Source organism: Rhinolophus hipposideros (genome assembly GCF_964194185.1).
Source record: "Rhinolophus hipposideros genome assembly, chromosome: 24".
Classification (NCBI taxonomy): Eukaryota; Metazoa; Chordata; class Mammalia; order Chiroptera; family Rhinolophidae; genus Rhinolophus; species Rhinolophus hipposideros.
The window spans coordinates 21,665,488-21,690,291 of record NC_138070.1 but is presented as its reverse complement, the minus strand read 5'-3'; the positions used below and the strand labels follow the sequence as shown (position 1 = coordinate 21,690,291).

Genomic DNA, 24,804 nt, shown 5'->3' with positions numbered 1-24,804 from the left:
TCTGGTTACGTTGATTATTTTGTCTCTTTACGATGTTCTTGTGTGTGTGTCTCATAATTTTTATGTTGAATACCAGATATCATGTGTAGGACAGAGAGGCTGAATTAAATAACATTTATAACTGGAATGAGCTTCTCCTGTTTCTAGGCCATCGGCAGGGGGAAGGGGGAGGAGTTGAGTTAAGCTAGTCAGAAGTTGAGCTGGGGTTGGGTTTTATTGTTATGGTTACCTTCAGTGCGCCACCAGCTTGAAATTCCTCTGATGTTACATTATGCTTAGAGCAGGGGCTGGTTTTTGCAACGAGGTTTTTGTCAGTATTCCTTTTCCACCTTCTCTCCATGTTCTTGCCCCTCTTCCTGTAGTAGACACCTTTATGTGTTACTAGTACTTAGTAGCCTAGAGTGGGGGGCAGGGTTCGTTCTCTGTTGTCTTGGTCCAGCCTCAGACTTAGGCAAATGTGTACCTGTGTCTGGGAGGTGGGTCTTCTCAGTGATTCATTTCCTGGCCCTCGTGGTAGGAGACCTGGATGTTTGGGCTCTGGATGGTTTCCTGCCCCTCTGTCAGGGTAGGCTTTTTTCTTTTCCCTTCCCCAAACTACAGTGGGTCTTTGCCTGTATCCTGGAGGCAATAAGGTTTGCTGCCCCTCCCCTGGTGGCTTAAGGCTTTGTTCCTTAAGAGAGGAAGATCCAGCCAGGGCTTCATGCCTTTCCCATGGCAGTGGCCACTCCTCTTCTCCAGGCCTGCACCCTAGGAAGGTTTCCTCCAGTCTCCTGCCCTGACCCTGCTCTTTCTCATGAGCACCTATGGAAGTCCAAGGAGAGGCGTCAACGAGTAGATACCAGCCTCCCTTGTTTCTGTGACTCCCAGGAGTCTGTACTCTTATGCCAGACCATACTTGGCCTTTAGCAACTGGTTAAAAATGTTTGCTGGATTCTTACCCACTTCAGGTATTTATGCCTATTGTGTCTGTATGTTATACTATGAATATATAATGATGTTTACTGTGCATCTCTTCCCAACTCCACATTCAGCAACATCACATTGGTAGCTGGAAATCAGCCACGGTGGGAGTATTTACACCACAGAAATCAGTAAATGCTACATGTGAGGCTTTTGCCCTACTCCCCACCCCCGAGAGCCAATTGTTAAACATTTACCCAAACACCATTGTTGGGGGAAACTCCCAGAAGGTTGCCCATGGATATTGACGCCTTTGGTGAGTGGCTCGGCAGCCTCCAGGACAGGTTGGGCTCGGCTGTGTTTGGGCTGTCTCCTCTGTAGGGCAGTCACCAGGCCTCCGGTGGGGACACTCGACTTGGGGAGCCCCTCCGTGTTGGAGGTGGTGGGTTCATGCTGCCACCCTTTCTCCCTCTTTCTCCCCACAGAGCGCAGCCAGGACAGCACGGCCGTGGCACTTTCGGACTCCAGTTCGACACAGGACTTCTTTAACGAGCCCACCAGCTCACTAGAGGGCTCCCGGAAGGCCTATACTGAAAAGAGGCTGCCTATTCCCAGTTCCCAACCAGGACCGACTGGTAAAGACCTTCCAGGGGCCACAGAGGAAAGAGGTATGAAGACCTAACTCGGTGCTTTGATGTCCTGTGCGGTCTGGGCAGCACTGAAGAACAAGGCCCAGGCCCTGCCTAGCTTCCATCCTCGCGCCACCCCCTGCTGCCCTGGCACCTCGGTTGGGCAAGTTACTCACCTGTCTGGGCCTCCACTGTCCTCCCTGTAGATGGGAGTAATAATCCCAAGGCCATGCCCAGGGTTATGAGGATTAAATGAGGAGACTCAGGGAGGGGCTCGCACGGTGTCTGGTATATAGTGTGCACTCAGTGACACTTGTCGTCGCTGTTATGACCCCTCACAGCCTAGTGTGGGAAAGCCATGTCCATGACATGAGTACCCCAGTTTCTTTTTTTTTTTTTTTCTTGATAAATGGTTATTAAAAAAGTCTTTGGATCCTAAATGTCACAAATGTGTTTTCTTTTCAGTCTGGATCATATCTGGCCTTTAGGAAAAAAATCCTCCTTTTTTTGGTGGTGAGAGAGGAACTAATCTTACTTACCCTGGGGTATGCCCAGCTCTCGTGGGGTCCCCAGGTCCCCTTTGTGGAAATTAGTAGGCAGAGTCTCACATCCGGACTTGCTGAGAGATTGCAGGTAGGCCGGGCATCCCTGGTACTGCTCAGAGGCTGTGGCTGGTTGGCCAGCTGGGGATTTTGAAAGCTTTCCCACTCTGGCCAGGGCCAGGGCACACAGGTGTTTGCCAGACAATAACAACAACAACAACCCAGACCCACGCCTAGGAGTCCCGTGCCAGGCACTGTTTTAACTCCACCACCCAAGGAAAAAAGCACTGATGATTCCCATTTTACAGCTGAGGAACCTGAGATTCAGAGCTGGGCAAGAATTTGCCCACATTGGTTCGCACCCTTAACTACTACCCCATGCGGCCTCTCCAGGTGGGCTTCATGGAGCAGGTGGGGTTGGTGACAACCTGCCCTCCCCGGGGTCCCAGGCCTAGCCCCAGGAAGTTGCTGCACACACTCTGGATAGGAGAGTTGGGGTTCAGAAGCCCATGTGTAGGTGTGGCAGTGGGCCAAGGTCGTTCGCCCTAGGCAGAGCCTCTTCCAGCTCTCTGCTCCTTCCCAGCCTCCCCTAGCTGGCCTTAGAAGGGGTTGAGACTACACACCCTGTAGGTTGGAAAAGGTGTCCCCGTTAGGATCAAGGGGACACAGAACAGGGGCCATGGATTTACCTGCCCTGGGCCCCCATCAAGAGAGGAGCCCAATGCCCCACTGTCTCACTACGTTAAACTATCCCAAACCAGTGTTGATATTCCATAGCTGACAAACATACTACATGTTTCCCCAAAAATAAGACCGGGTCTTATATTAGTTTTTGCTCCAAAAGACGCATGAGGGCTGATGTTCAGGGGATGTCATCCTGAAAAATCATGTTAGGGCTTATTTTCCGGTTAGGTCTTATTTTCGGGGAAACACGGTAGTTTGGAAGGGGAAAGAAGAAGTAACCTATATTCTCAGTACTCTAATACAGCGACTGTTGTACACGTCCAATCTTAAAAATAAGATTATTTTGGGGAGAAGTTCCAAGATGGCAGAATAGGTAAATGCTTTGCCTGCTACCTCCTAGGATCACATGAAAATTACAACTAAATTATAGAACAGTCAACCTCAAGAATCATCTGAAGACTAACTGAACAGAACCCCTTTAACTAAGGATATAAAGAAGAGACCACATGGAGACTGGGGAAAAAAAATCTTGTTTACTATTGGACAAGAGAGGCCTTCCATCTGTGCTCTGTGGCCCATCAAGCAGCAAACTGCTGTGGGTGCTGTCGTGTCACAGGCCTCTCTCCGCTGCGCTTGGGGAAGTGTGTGGCGGGGAGGCCTGGGGGTGTTTCTGAGCTCAGAGAAGGTCAGCTTTGGTCTGGCCCAGCCTTTGCGGTCCTTTCCGAACACACGAGGAGCATGCGGCTTCTTCCCTCCTTCCATTCAGAACCAGTGGGTTAAGCAGACAGTGTGTGCAGCTGGCCATTGGTAAAGAAAGTTAGGTGTCAAATATATGGTGACGGAAGGAAGTTTACTATGGGTGGTGAACACACGATACCATGTACACGAACACACGCTACAACACGACATATTCTAGAATTGTACACTTGAAACCTATATGATTTTATTAGCTAGTATCACCCCACTAAGTTTAATTTAAAAATCAAAACAAAACAAAAAACAAAGGATAGAACCAAAGACACTGCAGTAGCTGGTGGGCTTGAAAGGAAGCATCCCGCTTCCACAAGCACGTTCCTCCCCTCGAAGCCCAGCTCTTCCTGGGTGGTGAAATTGATGAACTTCCTGTCGAAAGGGTAGGTGCAGCAGGAATGTTCTGAACCGCTCCTGGCAGAGAGTGAGAGGAGCCGAGTGCCCTCCAGGCCTGGCGCTGGTCAGTGGCAATTTCTGACCCGCACTCTTCTGGGCTTCCAATGGGCAACAGCCATAGCCACCAGGGCCCCAGGGCTCTAGCAGCTTTTGGCCAAGATGTGGTGCCAGGCTAGCACTGAGTGTGTGCCCAGAGTGTGCACCACACCTCTAGCCCTCCAGACACACGCTTGTGGGTGGGCCTGCCATCAGCCTGCTGCTGCTTTCGTGGTCATGTCATAGGATAGGACACAGGCCTCACTCACACATTTCATGTCCATTGTTGAGCTGCAGGGTATAGTGGAGCCTAGGTCTGCGCCAGACGATGGATCTGACAGCCGTGCCCTGCCTGGCATCCAGCAGGCATGAGCTGTCCCTCTTCCCAAGGACTCCCCTCCCTTATTTAATTCTCCACTCTGGTCTGTGCCCAGGTACCTCAAGGAAAGGGGTTTCCCTGTAGGTGACTGTTGCAGCTAGAGGAAGCTCACCTTTTCAGGAGTCAGAGCTTCGAAAAAAGTCTAAAATGTGAGTTTAGCAACAGTAAAGATTTATGTTTTTAATTGAGAAAAAAGCCACCCACAATTTCACCACCTAAACACAAGCCCGCTCTGTTATATCGCTCTGAGGGCAACAGAGTTGTCAACGACCTGTGTGGTCCAGGCAGTGGATACCGGTGCCTGGCCTGGCTCTCCCTGCCAGCTGGGCCCAGGGCAGGACATGGGCCAAGGATGCACATCGTCCAGGGACCACCATTCCTGTGGTCAAGTAGAGGCCTGGTGACCGTGCGTGAGTGCCTAGCACAGGGCAGCGTGGGGTGAGCTGGATCGGCCGGCTCCATGTTCTGCTCATTTGGCACATGCACTGTGGGCATTCCACGCCAGTCCTCATTGCCAGCAGCAGGCACTGGCCGAGGACAGAGTGGCCACAGGATACACTTCTTGCTTTCTGTCAGTAGAAGGAAGTTCCCGTCTTCACACTGCCAGGATTTGAATTGGACATACTGGGCAAGCCCAACTGGAAGTGTTGTGTGGCTTGTTGATGTTGCTGACCCTGTGCCTTCCACTAAGGTGACCTGGGAGGCCCATTTAGCCGTGGGAATGGATGCTGTGGGTGAGTCATATCACCCATCTCTCCTGGGCCTCAGGCTCCCCAGAACCTGGAGCAACTGGGTTTTTAACACGCTATTTTGTTGTTGTTGTTTGTGTGTCTTCAGATGTGTTTTGAGCTCTCTGGGTTCATTCTTGACCTTCTACCCACTTTTCATAAGAAGTGTGTTCCTGTATGTCTTTGTGCCCGAGCACTTAGTGCCTTATTTGAACCCACGAGAGGCCCGCATCTTCATCCACTTTCCCTCCCTCCCCTGTGCCTGGCACAGGGCTGGGCCCAGCGTCATTGATCAGACCGTGTCTGTTGAGCCACATTTGAAATGTGTCCTTTGAATTGAACACGCTAGAAACTGGCCCATTTTTGAGAAAGGCGGTGGTATCTCCTGTCAGATGAGTGCCAGCCCTACGCAGGCGCGCGGTTGCTGTTGTGGGGCTGTGAGGGGATGTGTGTGGAACCTACACGGTTTCCTGAGCCCCCATGAGAGGAGAGCAGAGTGTCGAGATCAGATATGACCTGCTCCTCAGTCGTTCAGTCAGCTTCACATGGCCCCCAGGCCCTGTGCTCAGCTCTGGACGACAGGAGGGGAAGACACTCATGTGCATAAACCCAGTGGGATCAGTGACATCAGACAGGTGGGCCCAGGACGTGCTCTGCATATACCCCCTGGGGGTGGGGAGACCTGAAAGAGGAGCGGACACTGAGGGATGAGAGCTCCTGGGCGAAGGCAGGGGAGGGAGTGGGGCAGGGGGTATGTGTTCAGAAGGGAAGACAGTGGGGAGACAGCAACATGGAGTGAGATGTTCCCAGTGGCTGCTCACGGTGTGAAGCCAGGAGGGGAGCTGGGAGGGATGGCAGGACCCATGGCAGATGGCCTGCGTGCCTTGGGAGGAGCTTGGCTTTGTCTTGGCAGCCAAGAGTCATAGGGAGTGACTACTTAGATTCTTTCCTTAGCAAGAAGAGCAGTGGTGGGCAAGCCCAACGCACATCTGATATCTGCACCTTGATGCTTGGACTTGGCTTGAGGGGATCTTGGGGCCTCAGTCCTTGCCCACTCAGTAGGACTACTGACTCCTGTCCCAGTAGGAAAAGGGCCGTGAGGCTGAGGGCAGTCGGGGCTCAGCACACAGCAAGGGAGGCCTCAGAGTTGGTACCTGGCTGCTTCTCTGGCCCTCCTCCGGCCAGGCTCTGCCAAACTCCTGGGTGACCAGTGGACTGCCTCACCCTTGACACTTGCCCCCGCCCCTTCCCTTTCTCTCAAGCCAGAACAGACAATCTCCTTCTCCTGCAGCCCCTGCCACCCAGCCTGGGCTTTCCCGAGCTGCCTGCCCTGCTGTCCTGGTGGAGCAGCCCTGGGTGTCCCGGTGCCAAGCTCGTGGTTCACACACAGGAGCAGCAGCCACCGCCCTGGAGCGGGATGCTGGGCGGGCTGTGGGCCGAGGCGCTGAGTCGGGGAGCAGGTGCAGCCCCTCGTGTGCCTTTCCCGGCTGTTCTATTCTGTGGTGGTGGTGGGGGCGGCCACACCTGCCCTTTGTGGGCTGCGTCCCCATCCACCTGCATAGGCCCCAGAGGTGGGACAGCCCTGTGCCACCCTACGGAAGGGGACCCAGAGCCCAGCTCTCTGCAGCCTTGGGGACCTGTTATGTGCCAGCTGGGACATCCTGTTTCACAGGGGAGGAGACTGGGAGCTACGCCTGTCACCTCACTGAGGTGCTTCTGTTGCTGGTGGTGGACTGCCTCAGGGCAGGGCCTAAAACGGAGTCTTTTCCTTCTCAACTGTAGGAAAAACTGAGGAGTCCTTGGAGAGTACAGAAGGCTTCCGGGCCACAGAGCAAGGCAGCCAGAAGCCTGCTGCAGACGCCTCAGCCTCTGCCTGCATCGCGGTCAAGCACCCAGCATCTGCACCTGCCCTGTGGGACGGGAGGAAGAGAGGGGACCCGCCGGGGGAGCCAGCAGCCTTCCCGCAGGGGCTGCCAGCCGGCGCAGAGGAGCAGCGCCAGTTCCTCACGGAGCAGTGCATCACCGCCTTCCGCCTGTGCCTCAGCCGCTTCCCCCAGCACTACAAGAGCCTCTACCGGCTGGCCTTCCTCTACACCTACAGCAAGACTCACCGCGTGAGTGAGCAGGCCGCCTAGGTTGGGAGAGGAATTGGGTCTTCCCAGGGTCTGCAGACGTCCTGGAGGGTTGGTGGGCAGAATGAAGACAGATTGGGTGGCAGTGCTGGGAGGGATGGGAGAGGCAAATGCAGGAGGTGCGGTCAGTCCAAGAGTGGTGCAGCTTTTCAGGTGAGGTGGTGAGGGATCGAGGGAGGAACGTGTGGAGGCTGCTTTCACAGCGGACCATAGGCTCGGGCACTGGCCGTGGGTGAAAGACAAGAGCCAACAGGCTCATCACGTCTGACCTGTGAGGGCCAGTGTGGTGACCCTCACGCCACTGTCGGGTTCCCTCACCCCTGCCTTCTCCTGTCCTCAGCATGCTCCACTATGCACATCCTCCAGGTGCCCAAGAGACCTCCCTCCTCTGTCCCAGGGCCTTGCTTGCTCTGGGCCCCGTCCCCTCTGGCTGTATCTTGCAGAAGCCTCCTGGCCATCTCCTTACCCCTGGGTTTGCCTCTCTGGTGCAGCTGCCAGAACTATCTTTACAGCCTCTGCTGCATGGGGGCTGGGTGCTGACAGCCTCCTCCAGCTTTTTTTGGAAAGCAGATGATGTAGCGATTCTGAACAGCTGTGCCCCAGGCTTAAGCGCTCCCAGGGACTTCCTAGCTAGACCTCTCCTGCTGGCATTTAGCATTTGTGGAGGGAGGGTGGCATGTTCTGTATTTTTTCATTCTCTCCTCACTTACCCAGGAGGCTCCAGGGAAAGAGTGCCCCTCGCCATGGTGCCTGCCTCCCGTGGAGCTGCATTTACAGGGGCAGACAGATTATAAACATGCAATCAGACAAATAAAGCAAGTCTGTTGTGACTAATACTACAGAGAAGATAATAGGGTGGCACCCAGGAGTAGGGGTGCTGCTGTGGCTCCTCAAAGGCACCTTATTCTGAGATCTCTAGGGTGGCCATGGGCAGCGTGGGGGACAGGTGGGCTGTAGGAGAGGGCAAGCAGCCTGGGCATGTGGCGAGCCTGGGAGAGCAACCAGGGTGTGGGCAAGGGCCATTGGGGGTCAGCGTAGCAGGAGCAAGTAGGGGCAGCTGTGGTCTTTGCTTTGTCTGGCTGCTTCCTCCGTAAGGTCCAGGCTCAAAACCTCCTTCAAGAGGCCCTTGCCAGACCTCCATTGCCAGCTTCTCTGTGGGATGTTTGGAGAACCAGGAAGGGCAATTGGCCAGAGCGACGGACCCTGGGTTGGCACTGGTTATGTGACAGGAAGTTGTTACTTGGCAGAATCCTGTTTGGAGACTAGGTGCAGGCGGTAAATGCTCTGTCACAGTAGTGACTGCTCAGCACGCTCACATGGCCTGGTTGATTTTCTCAGAGCAGAGCAGGTGGAGCTGGTGTCCTCTGGCTTGGCGCTGGGGGCAAGGGATCTCCTCCGGGGGCTCCGTCTCTGCTGCAGGGTGTCTGCCTTTCCCAGCTGCCACTGCCCATCACTGCTGCTGGCGCCACGCTTGAGCCAGGCCTGTTCACTGCCCACCCTGCACTTCACAATGGACCCCACCTCTGGTGTCCCGGGCCTTCTGGACCCAGGAAGAACTGTGTTTTAATAAAACATCCTCTGTAGTAGTCTGTCCCGATGGCACATTCTCCCTCCTTGTCCCCAACATGCTCCAGCACTGTTCTAGGAACTTTCTCCTTTCCCCTTTTCGGGAGCAGCAGAGCCCAGGGCAGAAGCCCTCGTGAATCTTGGATGGAAGGGATACTAGCAACCATCATCTAGGCCTTCCCTGCCTTGGGCATCTCCCTCTTCAGATGTTCCGCCAAGCAGCCGTGCAGCCCCTGCCAGCTGTGGTCACTCTGAGCAGGACACGAGCTTCCTGTGCTGAGCCCAACCAAACCTTCCCCCACTGTGGCGGGTTGCCTTCACCAGAAGCAGATACTGAGATGGAACTTGGGGTGCAAGATGCCCATTAGGGATCAGCCCTGTGGAAGGGAGGGGGAAGATGCAGGCTTAGGTGGAGGGAGAGTTGAGGCACAATGCAGGCCCCAGAGCCCCCAGCGCCCAGCCCCGCCTCCCTATTAAATGGTTTTCATCTGAGTGGGAAGGAGCCATTGCAGGCAAAGGGCTCTCCACAGTGCCAGGAACAGGCTGCTGTTATCACAACCTGTTCCCTTGCTGGGTAAGTTTTTTAAAAGTGGAAAACAGTATTTATGTCAAAAGTAAAGAAAAACTGGAGAGTGGACAACCACAGTTCTGCCAGGCTGAAACAAAAGCTATTTTGTATGTTTCTTCCCAGCTCTTGGGTACACACACTGTTGACTGTAACTTCCAAGGCTCTAGATGCTTCAGGTCCAGGAGGTGGGGGTCGTGTCCTCTTACTTTACAGCCGGGCGCCTGGCTCAGGGTTGTGCGGGGTGAGTGACAGCCCGGCATCAGCCCGGTGGCCTTACCTAGGCTCAGTCTCCTGCACACCTTAGAGCATCCACGCCCACAGTGTGTCATTTTGTTCTTTCCACGAATGTCCTCCGGGTCATTTTGGTCACCCTGTGATGGTCTGTGGGTAGGTAGACACCTCTGATAATGGGGATGGAGGCTGGCACGGCCATCTGCCCCGTGGGTGTCAGTGAACTGGACACCCCCTCACAGCTGTCGGACTCCACTTCTGTGGCTCTTCTGTTAGCTGTGTTCTCAGGTCGTGGGCCTTTGCTTTCTGAAGTGGAGTGCTGGTCTTGCTTCTGAGAAATACCCTTTCTCTTGTGGTAGCTCTGCCTGGGTGCCAGGTATACTAGGTGCTCTCCAGGCTACCACACACCCTAGGTCCTGATTGTGCCGCCAATGGCACCACTGGCTCCTTGGTCCTTCATTCAGACCTTTGCTGAGCAGCAGTTGCCATCCCAACTTGAAGGGCAGGTTGTTACCCCTGGCTCCACTGAGAGCCTGAGTTAAAGCTCACACTGCCTGGGGCATGCCTCCATCCTGGGGGCTGGGCGTGGTTTCGCCCAGGCCCTGGGTGTCAGCTTGGCCACAGATCTGGGGACATATCTAGTGCTCTCAATGACTAATGCAGAACCATTAACTGACAAGCAGCCACGGCTTTCCAAACACAGCTGTTTGGTAACAAACACTTCCTGCTGTGTGTATTTAACAGCAGCACATTGCTTCATAAAGTCCCGCCCTGGGGCCTGGCAGTGGTACTTTCCTGCTGCCTTCCCGTGGCGGCTGCAGCATCCAGCTCGTCTTCAGAGAGGGCCCCAGGAGCTGTGCAGGGTCATTCATAAGTGCCCCCAGTTGAGGTTCTGCTCAGTTTAGAGCTCCCCAGACAAGGCCTCTGCAAAGAAACTGCCTTCAGAGCACAGGGCACTGCTTGCTTAGCTGCTGGCAGCAGTATTTTGGCGGGAGGGGAGGGAATGTGGGCTCTGAAGCCCACCTCACCTGGGTTCAGATCCCGGCTCTGACTGGGAACTCTTGGAGCTCAGGACTCTTTGTCTCATGATGTTGCCACAGAATTATTGTGACAACGAGGTGAGAGGTAGGGTGCTGGGCAGTGCCCAGCACACCGTGCTCCAGCCTTCAGCCTATGTCCTTCTGTCCTCTCTCGCCTCTAGTCAGGCGACTCACCAGGATACCACAGCCCCGTTCCTCAGTGTCAGCATCTCCCATGGCTCCTAGCCCCTCCACCCAGCAGGCCTTCTGAGGGCTGGGTCTGCCCCTGGTGGACCCTTGATGCCTGTCTGAACCCACCCTCCTGCCCAAGGTTGGCTTTGCTGCACGCAGGCTGGCCCCTGTGTGCCTGAAGGCAGGCCTCCTGCTGGCCCACAGCGATGGCCAGGGCCACCTGAGGAGGGCTCTCCACACCCTAGACAGGGAATATCACTTATGCTGATGGCTACAGGGCCCGACGTCTAGGACTGTCAGTCTGTGCTCTTAAAGACCTGGCTCCCTGAATCCTTGTGGGCAGCCCAGGAGAGAGACCACATGGCTTCGGGATACTTTTTATCATGGGGGTTCTGGCCTTCACTGATGGGATCCATGGGCACCCCTGCCCTGACTCTCCCCACCCACTGTCTGGGGCTCAGTTGGGAAACTGAACTCACTACCTCCTGCTTTGAGTGGTCCAGGACAGAGTGGGTTATAAGATGGTCCTTGGAACCAGTCTTGAAAAAAAATAAAGTCGGAGGATTCACACTTCCCAATTTTAAAACTTAACTATAAATTTACAGTAATCAAAACAGTATGGATTATTATTCAGCCTTAAAACAGGGAGGAAATTTTGACACATGCTACAGCATGTATGAAGCTTGAGGATATTGTGCCAAGTGAAATAAGCCAGTCACCAAAAGACAAATACTATATTATTCCATTTATATGCCGTATCTAAAGTAGTCAGAACCATAGAGACAGAAAGTAGAATGGTGGTTGCTAGAGGCTGTGGGATGGGGGAAATAAGGAGTTGTTTAATGGGTACAGAGTCTCAGTTTTGCAAGATGAAAAAGTTCTGGAAATGTGGCGCACATTATAAATATACTTAATACTACTGAACTAATACACTTAAAAATGGTTAAGATGGTAAATTTTATGTTACGTGTTTTATACCACAATTAAAAATGAAAAAAAAAATGTGGCACTGGCCTAAGGATGAAGATACAGATCAATGGAATAGAATTGTGAGTCCAGAAATAAACACATTCACCTATAGTCAATTAATTTTTGGCAAGGGTACCAAGATACTTCAGTGGGTGAAAGGGCAGTCATTTTCAACAAATGGCGCTGGGATAACTGTATAGCCACATGCAAAGGAATGAAGTCGGACTCCTACTACACACCACATACAAAAATTAACTCAAAATGGAACAAAGATCTAAATTTCAGAGCTAAAACTATAAGACCTCTGGGAGAAAACAGGTGTTTTCTCTAAGATGTGGTTTCTAAACATGTGGTTTCTTAGATACAACACCAAAAGCACAAGTGACCAAAAGAAATGAACTGGACACCATCAAAATTTAAAGCTTTTGTTCTTTAAAGGACACTATAAAGTGAATGTACAATCCACAGAATGGAGAAATGTTTACAAATCATGTCTCTGGTAAGGGACTTATATCTAGAATATATGAAGAATTCTTATAACTCAATAATTAAAAGACAACCCAATTTAAAAATAGGAGGAGGATCTGAATAGACATTTCTCCAAAGAAGATATACAGATGGCTGATAAGCACAGGAAAAGCTGCTCACCATTAACCATCAGGGAAATGTGAATCCAAGCCATTCAGATGCTACTTCACACCCACTAGGACGGCTAGGATCAAAAAGACTTCATTCAGCCTCTGCTCCCGGGTTCCTGGAGGTGCATGAGAAGCCGCTGCTCTGGTGGCAGCCCTAAGGCAAGAGCGTGGGCACCAGGGTTTGGGAACAGTGGTGGTTCTCTCCAGAGCCAGTTTCCTGTGGAGGCCTCATGATTGGGTCACTGCCTCTTCTCAAACCTGCTTTGCTTGTGGTTGTTGCTCCGCTTCAGTTCGGTGATGGGGGGTGTTCTTCGCATTCTTTGCTCTCTCTGGTCCTTGCAGGCCACTCAGTGTCTTCAGAGAGAAGCTGATTCCAGTGGGGCATCAGGACAGCCTGGCCTAGGCCAGCGCCTCAGTGGTGCTTCTCACAGCAGCCTGCCTAGCAGGGACAGGGAACTGAGGCTCAGAGGAGATAGCAGCTTGTCTCACACCCTTTGGCGAGGATGTGGTGGGGCCTAGACTCTGCTCCCAGGGGTGGCCAGGCTGGTGAGGGACCCTAAGGCTCGGATCTTTACTCTTCCTTTCCTTCCAGACGGAGGAGAGAGGCCATCTGACTCATCCTTCACCTAGTCAGGTGGGGTAGATGCCCAGCTTCTCACTAAAGCCACAGAGCGGCTGATGGCTGCATCAGGACTGACCTAGCAAATGTGCACTGAAAGCCCACTGTGTGCTAGGCCTGGTGACAGAGGCCTGGGAGGTTAGCAGAAGTAAGGCCTACACACCCCCACCCACGCTCAAGGGGTCATGTCCAAGTATAGCAGTCAGACAGTAATAGGTCGGCTGTTGGACCTTGTGGCCAGAGCAGGGCAGCAAGCCAGGGGCGTTCAGCACCCCAAGCGAGGAGAAAAAGAAGAGGAGCAGGGCCTGTTCTGAGGGAGAGGCCTCCTGCCTGAGGCTCAGTGCACAGCCCACTTCCAGGCCCTGAGCTGGGGCTCTGCCTATGTCATCTGGCCCCGGCACTGCCCATAGCAAGGCTTGGCCTCCAGTCAACTTGTGCTCGGTCAAAGGGCTTTCTTCCCACCGGGAAGAGGGCGGGCCTGAGCCTCGCTTGCTGTGCTGTGGGATGAAGCCCACCTTCTGCAGTGTAGCTTTTCCTCCCTGGGCTGGAACAGCTCTGACACACCTTGCACCCAAGTTGTCAGCAGGAGGTGACACCCAGGTGAGGATTGTTCAGGAGACCGAGGGGTGTGAGATGGGGAAGGGGCTAGTCAGCCCTCCCTGATCCCAGGCCCGGTCCTTCCCGGAGCCTGTGTTTAGGATGGGTCCCCCTCCCACCACTTGTCCCCCTTGCTAGAGCACATACTAGACTCTGAGCCTCCCCTCCCGAGCGCCAGCTCCCTGAACCTCAGGCTCAGCCAGACAGCCAGCTTCCAGTTTCAGTCCCGGGGACAAGCCTCTTAAGCTGTAGAGTGGGGATAATGGCGCCTTCTCTGTAGGTTTTGTTGTGAGGTTCAGGTGACTTAATGCTGCCTCACCAGGCAGGAAAAGTGCATCCTGATGACGAGCAGTCTGCTTTGCAAGCCACGTGCTTGCCACTCAGACGGGTGCAGAGGCCACTCGCTGAGCAATGCTGTAGGCCCACCACAAGCCCCCTTTCTCCATCCCAGCGTGTTCCTGGCAGCAGCCACAAAGCGTTGTTACCCAGCCCCTGCGGTGGCTCGTCCTCCGTGTGATGGATGGCAAGGACCCGTCCATGTTCGGTGTGTGTCGGTATGGCGGTCTGGCTGCTCCAGCCCAATCAGACCCGCTTCCTTGGCCCAGGACCTGTGTGAGATGAACCCAGGCCCCAACTCTGATTAGGACTGTTCAGTTAGAGACGCCTCCTGCCTGGAGGGCTTGCAGTGCCATGCTATCTCCAGGGGAAGCCGCTGGCCTTCAACTTCGGAGGCAGCTTGTGCACTGGTCTGAGTGAGTCTGGGTGTGAACCACTACCCCTCGCCCTTCTGTTATGTGCACAGATCCCCATGTCCCTGTGCCATCAGCTCGTGGCTCACGTGGGGAACCTGTGGAGCCAGGGTAAATGAGACGGCCTCTGGGGAGGACCCTGTGCCACCTGGCTGGGTGTGACGGCGTTGATGCTCCAGGCCGTGATGTAGTCATCCCCTTCCTGCTGCATATATGCAAGTGAGCACCCCAGGGACAGATGGTGAACTTTGCATTCCCTACCACATACTGGCACTAGGTGTCACGGGGGCGTGCTGGCCACAGAGCAGGGTGTTGCTGCCTTCTTCAGCCCCTGCTCCCTTTCTATGCACACAGAAATGGCCCACTGCAAAAGGAGGCCATTCCGCAGCCCCCTACAAGGAAGCCCTGGGCCACTGCAGATCCCAGCCATCCAGTTCTCGGCAGGCTTTGATGTGGTTTGCCGTGAAAACTCCATGTTTTCTCAACTTACAAATCTTGACTGTGCACTTCAAAAATCTGTTTGCCACGTGGTTTGAAGCGTACTGTGCCTTCGGGGGCCAGAAGAGGTGGGGCACATGGCCCCCAGGAGGGCTGGCTGTTTTCCTGGTCCTCTCTCCACAGAGAGATGTGGACTCCAGCTGTTGAAATGGGTTGAGCACTCTGCCAGCAGCATCCATTACAAATAAGACTGTTTAAGTTTGGAAAGATGAGTGAAACTACCACCACCTCATTGTCCCACAACCCGTGACATGGCAGAACTGCTTGTGTTTTAGTGTATTCCCTCCAGCGTGGTTCCTGTGCATTCCTGCAGGTGGTTCATTCATTCCCTCAGCAGCTGGCTGCAGAGCGTGGTTGTGTGCGAAGACGTTGGAAGTGCTGAGGATACAGAGGTGTGCATAGCGAAGGCTCTGCCCTCGAGGGCGCACAGCGGGATGGAGAGTGAAAACACACTGAGGCAGTGTGTACACTCTGCCCCTGTGGAGAACTGCGCGGCAGACCTCGGGCTTCTGAGTAGTTGTTCTAGACAATAGTAAGGGGTGTTTTATTAAAGACAGACCTCATGCTGCAGTCTGCCCCAGCGCATGAGCCCTAGGGCAGCAGCTCCGCTCCGCAGCACTCCCCTCTCCAGTGCCCGGGGTCTCCCTATTCCCCCATATACTGAGGCCCCTTCCTACCTCTGGGCCTCAACTGTCCCTTTGGCCTATCAGGCTGACAGTTTTCTACAAGCTACCTGTCTTCCTTTCATTCTTTCCCCAAATATTTCTCTCATCCTTCTTTGGGCCTCATACTGGTCTGGCCCCTGAAGAGGTGTCAGTAAGGAAGTCAGAGCTCATCCCTGCCCTCATGGGGCTGACAGACAAATAGGGGCGGACAGCTAAGCTGTCAGCGAGCCAGTGGCAGAGGCTGTTTAAGATGGCCATGGGGCCGTGGGGGTGGGATGAGAGACAGTGCCAGACCGAGAGACCTACAGGGACGAAGGTGGGGCTGAGGCAAGTGTGGCGAGGGCTGAGCACGGGGTGGAGGTGGGGGGACAAGCTGGCATGTGGGTGAAGGGTGGCGCTGGCCCTTGCTTTGAGGAAGGTGAGGCCTTCAAGCAGAGGAATGCCTCTCATCAGGATCCCTTCGCCATCTGCCCCTCTAGGGCGTTGAGTGCGTTCTGCCCTCTGTCAAGGTAGGGTCCGTGCACAAGCCTCAGGGGACCCATGTATCCCAGGAAGATCCGTGCCTTTCTGTGGCATGCTCCCCTGTGGTGTCCCTCCCATTCCTAGAGGTGTTGGGGAGCCAGAGGCTGTGGGCCAGTGGTGTGGGCAACGGGGCCTGAGGGGGCTGCTGTGGGAGCTGCCCTGGTGGCCGGCTCGGTGCCAAGCACACAACACTTGACCGGGCAGGTTTGTAAAGTGACTGGCTCACCCTGTGGGGGACAGGGGAAGAACCCAGCCTCCGAGTTCCTCTGGCCTGGACTGGAAGGCCAGCCTGGCTCTGCCCCTTCTTGGCTATGGGGCCTTGGGCCAGCTCTGGAACCTGTCTGAGCCTCAGTTTCTTCATTGCTAGAAAGGTGCAGTGTGCGGGTCAGCTCTCCCTGCCCCTCCCCTCCCCTCCCAGCCCAGCCCCTGTCAGCTCCTGTCTGGGGCCTCAGACATGAAGGTCCGTCTGGATACTGTGCCTTAGTTATCGACCAGCTCTTTCCCTGGTGGGCCTGGGAGACAGCTGGGGAGCCACGCTCCCTGCAGATGTACAGCGGCCGAGTCTGCAGGAGGCTAATTGCTGATCCTGGTTGGGTTTGGCAGGCCAGTGCTTCCTAACTCCTCAAGTGCCTGGTTTTCGGGTCTCTAAGAGCCCTGGAACCTCTCCCAGTGCTTTCTCCCTTCCTGGGCCTCCATGCTTTTGCTGACTGTCTGGCAGGAGGGTAGTCTTAGTGCTGATGTCATTGGAGAAATTGTAGAGTGGTGGCAGAAACAGAGTTCACAGAGGGATGTGCCTTCCTGTCCTACAGCCTTGGGGCCTGGACCAAGGTGTCCCCCCACCCCCAACTTTCCCCAGCCTCCATGATGTGTTCTCGCATGTACCCAGCCAGAAGGAAATCTGTTGGGTTTTATTTTCTTGGTATTCTTAAGAAAACGGTGACTGGAGATGCTTCTTCAAGACTTGTTTCCCCACCCCTCCCCAAAACAATGCAGTTACTTAAAGGGGTTACCTGGACACTTCCCACCAGTCCCCAAGGAGCCCCAGAAAAGGTTTTAGGGTAATAGCTCTGAGGTGACTTCTCTTAGGCCTTCTGTGCAGTACAAGCCAGGCCTATGCCCTGGGTCTCCCGGGGCCACTCAGCTGGAGGAGAGGTTGCCTGGGGCCTGCACAGGCTCTGGTCCCTTGGCGGTCCCGTGGCCATGTCCTCCCCTGCTTCGCAGATGCCCCACTGGCCTCGTGGTTGGCCGCGTCTGGTCTCTGCCTCCTCAGCTAGGCCCTGGCCGCCTTGCCTGTCCAGCCTCTTGCCTCAGTGAGCCCTTCAGCCCCTTGACAGCCTCGTGCAAACCATAGCTCAGGTGTCACCTCCTCCAGAAGCCTCCCTGACCTACTCAGGCTGGACCTGAGCGGGCTCTCCTTTGCACCCTAGCCCATGGTCATGGGTGGGTAGGCTCACCTATCGTATTCGAAGTACAGGTAGTGGTCTCCTGTCCTGTGCTCCTTTCCTTGGGTGAGGTTCCACCCGTGGCTGACGAGACTGGTAGGAGACGTGTGCCCAGGCCCAGCCTCTCAAATCTCCCTCAGGCCAGATTTTGAACCAAGTGACCCTGAACCTGAGAGGTCATGGATGGGCACTGATTCAGTCATGAGCCTTTCTCTTGGGCTCCCTGAAACTATCTGAAGCCTGAGGCTTTACCTTCTATTTGGACCCCCCACCCCACCCAAGTCCCAGGGCACTCAGGAGCCCACTTGAGCTAACCTGAGTTGGAGTGTATTCCTTGTAATGAAGCGCTCCCGACCGACCCTGTTTCTCCAAGGCCAGCCCTCCCTCCCCAGGCCTGCTGTGGGGCAGGGGTACGGGTGAGGGTCAGAAAGCATTGGGCCGGGACTTGTCGTAGGCCTCAGGAGGCGGCTTACTGGACTGGTCTGGGAGGCAGGGTCTCTGAGGCAGACTCTGGGCCCTGCGAGGGCATTTGAATGTGAACTGCGAGCTGATCCTGCTGACACAGCTCAAGAGTTGAAGGCTGGGACTGGGTAGTTCACGCTGATCCCAGAATGCGCAGCAGAGTCGCGCCGTGCTCCTGAGCAGGGGCCTGGTTGAGGATCGAGGACTCTTGATACCCAGGTAGCCTCTCTACTCTGCCTGCTTCTGTCTCCCCGACATAGGGTCAGAGAAGGGGTGCCTCAGTGGACAGGAAGCCCCCATCACTCACTGTGAACAGCTTCGGCATGGATCTCTGAGGCCCTAAAAAAGCCTGTGAGTCCTGGAGAAGAAACGTCTCAGCAGACTACAGCTGCAGCTGTCACTCCTGACAGCCACTGAGACTCAGCGAGAGGGGCCCCCATATAGCCCTTGGTGTGACTCCTGCTCAGGGCCTTCCCTCTCGGGGCGGGCTCTGAGCAAGAAAGCAAGCCGCCTGAGTGCGGTGCCAAAAGGTTCAACCCTGCAGAGGGGCGTGGACAGCACGTGCCCTCTTGTACACACCTGGGGCTGTCCCTGCTCCCCTGGTGCTCTGGGCTATCCATGAACCCTCTGGCCCTAGCCCCACGTTGAGCGTGCTTACTGAAGCCAGGGCAGCCTCGCCTTTATGGGGCCTCAGCCTTCAGCCACTCCCAGAGCCAGGCCATGTCCCTGTAGAAATTAGCCTTGGAATTGATGCCAGGCTTAATCATCCAGGCTTCCCCTAGGAGATGACGTTCTCCTTCGGGCTTCCCAAGAGCCAGCTTTGTCTTCTGTGAGTGTGTCATCCAGGAAATGCATGCTTTAAAGCTCACCTGTCCCTATCCCAGATGGACCCTTGTTCTTGTGTGCCCCACTGCCACCCAGCTGCAGGGTCCCACCCCGTGCTGGGTATGGAGCAGCCCTCAGCCTCACAGAAGCCTCTGTGGCATGACTGTGCAGAGGTGGGAGCAGAGGCTTAGAAGCAGACCAGTGCCCCCCCCCACCCCGCCAATAAGCCAGGGAGCTGGGGTTTGCACTTTTGCCTAAAGTTGTGACGAAGGGAACTATTTCAGAAGTTCAGCTTGACCAGTAGTGAACAGTGGGAGCAGGTGGGACAGGCTCTCAGGCTGAGAAGTGAGAGGGTGTTCATAGTAGTTGGGATATGAGGTGATGAAGGCCCTGCCCAAGGGGTGGGAAGGCAAGGAAGGGACTTGGGCGGTGAATGGGAGGGTGGGGGGAGGACTGAATGGCTATGGAGGAGGGTACCTTGGAGAAAAGAGTCTAGCATTGTGCAGTTCTGAGAGCCACGTCCAGCTCTGCCCCGCAGGCCTCTCCCTATAGGACAACATTGTCCCAAAGTGGGGTACATGCAAGGCCCTTGGCACTGGACCTGGCCATGGGAGCCACCATGATAAAGACCTTAGAAGGGAAGGTGGCCAGCCAGGCAGCTGGTGGGAAAAAGGCTGCTCTGGGTCCATGAGAAGCTTCCAGAGAAGGCCAAGGCAGCCAGGCCCATGCCCAGCCTCACCCTGCCCCCGAGTCCCGCCTGAGTCAGCAGGCTCTCATTACCACCCCGCCAGGTTCCACCAAGAGGCACCATTGCCCAGAGAGTACCAGCCTGAGCACTTGGACAGAGCCCCAGCCTCAAAAAGCCTGCAGGCTTCCTGCAGTGCCCCATTGGGTCTGAACCTAACGTGGCTGTGTTGCTGGCCATGATAAGGAGGACAACTGCTGACATTGTAACAAGTCAAAACTGACCATTTGGGCTAGCTGGGGTCCCCCAACAGAAGGTGGGGTGCTGGATCCATGCAGCAGCTTTGCATAGTTGGTCAGGTTGAGGGGTCCCTGTCTATGCCCTCCTTGGGCAGTCTGAGGCCACGCTGTCCTGAGTCAGCTGTTGCAGGTAATAAATCCGTTCCAGAAATGCACCCCACAGCCAGATGATCAAAGCCAGCAGGCAGAGCTGCGGGATCGATGTCGGCAGGAGCCGCTTTGCCAATGAAGCCAGGAAGGAGGGGACTGCCTCCCTTCCCTGTGGGCGCCGTGAGCTGCCCACACACTCACTTCCAACCTATTTCTTGTTTCCCCAGAACCTCCAGTGGGCCCGCGATGTGTTGCTAGGCAGCAGTATCCCTTGGCAACAACTGCAGCACATGCCGGCACAGGGGCTCTTCTGCGAGAGGAACAAGACCAATTTCTTCAACGTGAGTACTTTGCCTTGTTGATTTCCGAGGCTGCTTGCTGCCACTGCTTTTCACCAAAGGCGTGCGAATGGACCCCTGGGTGGGCATTCCCAGGACCACGGGTTTGCGGCATCCTCAGAGGGCAGGCAGGGTGGCGCAGTCGAGAGTGCGCCAGTCTCGGGAGTGGGGCCGTGCTTGCCGAGTGACTTCTGGCATGTCGCTGCCCCATTTGGGCACCAGTTTGCCCGTCTTTGGGGAGAGGCATGGACAAGCTCAGTGTGTTCTCTGGAGCCCCAGGTATTCTGGAGCCATGGCAGGCAGTGGTGAGAGGGGCTGCACGCCCCTAGCCCTGCTTCCCTAGAGCAGCTCCGTGTGCCTTCCGTGTGGTCTGGGGCACCTGGAGATTCTGACTGAAGCCAGGTCTGCTGCTTAAAAACAAGTTTGGCCAGTGCTGGGCTTTTAGTGCCCTTCTACTCCTCACATTCCGTGCGGGTGGAGACCCACCCCTCAGGCAGGACATGGCCCAGCACCGCGGCCTGTCTGCTCCCCATCCTTGAGGCTCCGAGGGCCCACATCTGCCCCACCTGGGCCCAGGCCTCCCTCATTCACTCTGCCCTCCTCACAGAGACAGATGGCCCCTCCTCACTCTTTTCCACCGCCAAGTTGTCACACATCTTCCACCATCTCTCTCAGCACAGCCAGCCCCCAGCTGGGTGGCTTTGGCAAGTCACATGGACCCTCTGAGCTTTGGTTTCTTCTATATTTTCCCTGATTCCTTGTTACATGTAGAGAAACTGAAGGGCAGGGTTGACCTGAACAGGAGCCGAGAAAGACAGGTCTTAGGTCTGGAGGGGTGTGATGGAGGCTGGTTCTGGAGGCATGTGGGCAAGGTAAGGTCCCCACTGAGAGCCAGCCAGGTGGTGGGGTGTCTGGGTCCATAGTTCTTCTCCTCTCACAGGCTGAGCTTTTGCAGGGCAGCCCTGTGTCTGCCACCCCTCTCTCTCTGGGTATTTTATAGACAAATGGTAGATGTAATCTGTAATCAGTCTGCACAGTACCAAGTTGTACCAAGGAGTTTGTAGTGAAAGAGAAGCTCCCTCCCACTCAGGTGCCCAGGCCACAGCCACTGCCCTGCAGTGGCCACTGGTCTCTGTCCTGTGTGTGTCCTCCCAGAGGGTGCCTGCCCAGTTAGAAGCCAGTGCACAGAGATGTACACAAAGGACAAAGTACACATGCTTCTGCTCCTTGCTTTTGCCCCCTACTTTAGAGTATATCTTGGAAAGTGTTTTAGAATTTGCTTGTTCTTTTTAATAGCTGCATAGTACTCCCAACATATGGATGTCCCACAATTTACCTACCCATCCCCTATTGATTGTTTCCGGTGTTTTGTTACCACAAACAATGCTTCGTACAAATACACATCTTTGTGCATATTCGGGAGTCCATTCATAGGATGAATTCCTAGAAACAGTTCCTGGGTCAAAGGGTTTGTGGTGCCTTTCAAGTTTTAGTAGATACTACCTTTCAAAGATCCAGCCCACACTCCCAACCTTAGACTCATTTTTTCAGATTTCATCAACACTCTGTTATTGAATTGCCTCATATTTGTTCTTCAGTAGGCGAAAAATACACTCGTTTCATTCATTATAAGTGGCATTGACCGTGATGTGTTAGCAGTTTTAATTTCTCTTCTGTGCAGTTTCTACTCGTGCTCATTTTCCTGTTGGATTGTTGGTCCTTATTGAGTTATAAGAACTCTTCATATATGAATGAAATGGGCCCTTTGTCAGTGTTTTGTGGACTTTTTTCTCTGCAGTTGCTAAACCAACGTTAAAACCAGGCAGGTGGCTTACATTCAGTGAGCTCCTGAGTTAGTTATTTCCCTGATAAAATAGGCTCCTATTACTTGCTTCGAAGAGTAATTGCAGTGATCAAGTTTGATAATGCGGTAATGTCCCTAACTCCGGGCATGGCATGTGGTAGGTGCTCAAGAAAACAGTTTCCCTTCCTCTACCCTCCCCCGCTGCGCAGTGATGTTGGAAGGAGAGCGCCTTTCTTCCTCACTGGTGAAGCACTCAGCCTTCCTAACGGGCGAGTTCAGGAGGCTGGCACCTCCTGCCTGCCCGGATGGAGCATGTCTGAGCTGGAGGCCAGGTGTTCCAGGTCCCTTCTCCATTGGGCTCGTTTCCCACAGCTCCTCCTGTGGTTTCCAGGGCCTCCCGGAAAGTGAGTCCTGTAGTAGGGCAGTCAGGCTGTGCCTATGGGAGAGAAGACCAGCAGAGCCCCGGGTGGGCCTGGCACATGGGCAACTTCTCCTCCACAGTGAGAAGCCCCTGTGGACCCAGGCCACTCAGCCGGGACTGATGTTTTCAGTGCTTTGCCTCCCCCAGGTCAGCTGTTTGCTCCTCTGTGCTTCCCAGAGACCCAGTGCTTTTACCACCCTTGGGCCCTCTCCCAGCCTGAGTCCTGGCCACTCTGCTTTCTCAGCTCTTCTCCTTGGAGGTGGGCTGGGGCTCCTCATGCTCCTTGAGCCTGAAAGGTTAACCTCTGGGCAGAGCCCAGACAGACACTCGCAGCCCCATTTATAAAGTCACAGAGGGAGAGGCGCTCTCCGCTGGTTGGTGACAGGATAGCCCTTGCCGACCCACTCCACCCTGTCCTTGCCACTACTCTAGGTGGACTCCAGAGCGGATATGTCCTCCAGCCAGAGCCAACCCCAGCATATCAAAAAGAAGGCCCCTTGGGGCAAACATGAGTTTGTCCAGCAGATTTTACCAAGTGTGAGGAAGCTGTTTGCAACCATGTTTGTGGAGCAGGAAACAGCTGACTGTTGTGATGGGGCCGTGTCTCTGACCACTGAGGCTGGAGGTCAGGATGAGTAGGCTGGTTCTTCTCCCTTCTCATGAGCACTGGGTTTACCGCCTGGGTGAGGGCAAAGGCCTGGGGCACGGGGCAGCCCTTGTGAGGCAGTGCAGGGAGGGTGAGGCAGGGTCATCGGTCACCCTAATTGCCATCCCACTAAGCCCCCACTGTCCTGGGCCACCCAGGCTGCCCAGCTTTGGCATCACTCACCCAATGGGCGGTCTGGGTGCCCCCCATCCCACCCCTCGTCATCCTCAGGGCCCAGGCTAGGGGACCCCCCTGTTATTTTTCAATGACAATTTTTGAAAACTGAGTCACCTTGTCACTGTAAATAGTTCATAGCAGAGCGCGGACGCCATGGTTTGCCCACCCCCAGGCACCATGCCCTTCTCAGAGGGACTTCCATGAGTGGCTGGGCTGTTTGGTTTTTTTTCTCAGTTGTGTGTGTACAAAATCAGACAAATTTGTCATGCAGCTTTAAAAAAATGTGTGTGTGTGTGTGTGTGTGTGTGTGTGTGTGTGTGTGTGTGTGTGTGTGGCGGGGTACTTTTCAGCAACTTGCTTTTTTCCACTGGCACTAAATCTTGGCGAGTTTCCCTGTGAGAAGTATAGGCCATCTTGCTCTTTGCAGCTGCCTCCAGGGTTGTGTTGTACGCGGGCCACAGTCTCCTTGGGTCGTGGGGGCAGTCTTTATGCTCACAGGCAAGCTGCAGGCAGCCTCCATATGCTAGTGTCTTTGTGCTGTCCCCGCGTTCCTCTTTGAGTCCCTGGCCTGTCCTGGCCTGGGCCAGAGGAGGTGCTCACTGAGCACTTGTGGATTATTTCTAGTCGTGTCTTCTCCCTTAATACATGGTCTCCAGGCATGTTCTCCTGGTCCAGGCAGTGCTGGCCGCTGGGAGGCCCCTGCATAGGACACTCGAAGGCTTGCAGCAGAGCCCCACATGCATGTCCCTTCATACTGGGCCCCTGTAGGGTGCTATGGGGACTGGGGGAGAGATGGGGAAATCCTCGAGGCGTCTGGGTGAGCTGCAGGCAGGGCTCTCCCGGGTAGGATGGGTGCTGCTCAGCCAGGAAGGGGCAAGAGAAGGAGGCCAGGGTTAGAGGCACCCTTGGGGGAGCTCCCCAAGGCTGGACCACGCCTGAGGCAGTGCTGGCTGAGCCTTCTTGGGGAGCGGGAGGGATGGGTGCTGAAGGGTTGGGTGAGTGTGACCTGGGGCTCCAGTTAGCTTTTTTGACTGGAACTCCTCGCACACAAGGCCTGGCCCACAGTGGACTAGGGCCCTGCAGCAGCAGAGATGTGGCATGTAACAGGGCCCAGCAGTGTGGTTGGACAAACATGTGGGGCTGGGGGGAGAGAGAGCAATGAACTTGGTCCATCTCCAGTCCCATTGTTCCCAACTTGACTGAGAGGGAACCGTTCCCAGCCACCCCTTTCCTCTGCCCAGGAAAATCCTTGCTTGTGGGCTATCTGCCAAGCAGATTGGAGCCCTGGGCTGGGGCTCATACTCCAGGGCAAGCCAGAGCCCCATTACCCTAGCCCTCTCCCACCAGGCAGCGTAGTCTTGTCTTTGCCAAAACAGAGCCAGAATTGTCGAATGTCGTTGGTTGAGGTCTTGTGGTCCTTTCTGCCCTGGCTGGGCCTGCCCTAGGCCTTGGTGCCTGTCCTTTCACAGTCCACAGCATTGGTGAGGTGGGGGGAGGGCAGGGAAGATGTGGAGGGCTGGAGCAGGAGGCAGTGAGGCTGGGGTTGGGCCTGGGGACGTAGGAGCCCTCCTGAGCCAGTGCCAGCCCTGAGTGGGAGCCAGAGGGT

General features: G+C 55.0%; 1 protein-coding gene across 3 annotated transcripts in view; it reads left to right on the top strand.

Annotated features, from left to right (window-relative positions):
• Positions 1–24,804, top strand: part of CABIN1 (calcineurin binding protein 1) — a 145,671-nt gene that overhangs the window by 80,337 nt on the left and 40,530 nt on the right. For all 3 annotated transcript variants that reach the window (XM_081036848.1, XM_081036847.1, XM_081036849.1), the window contains 3 exons: positions 1,386–1,568; positions 6,827–7,158; positions 20,040–20,153. In XM_081036848.1, the coding sequence (XP_080892974.1) occupies positions 1,386–1,568; positions 6,827–7,158; positions 20,040–20,153 (629 nt within the window). The remainder of the gene's footprint in view (positions 1–1,385; positions 1,569–6,826; positions 7,159–20,039; positions 20,154–24,804) is intronic.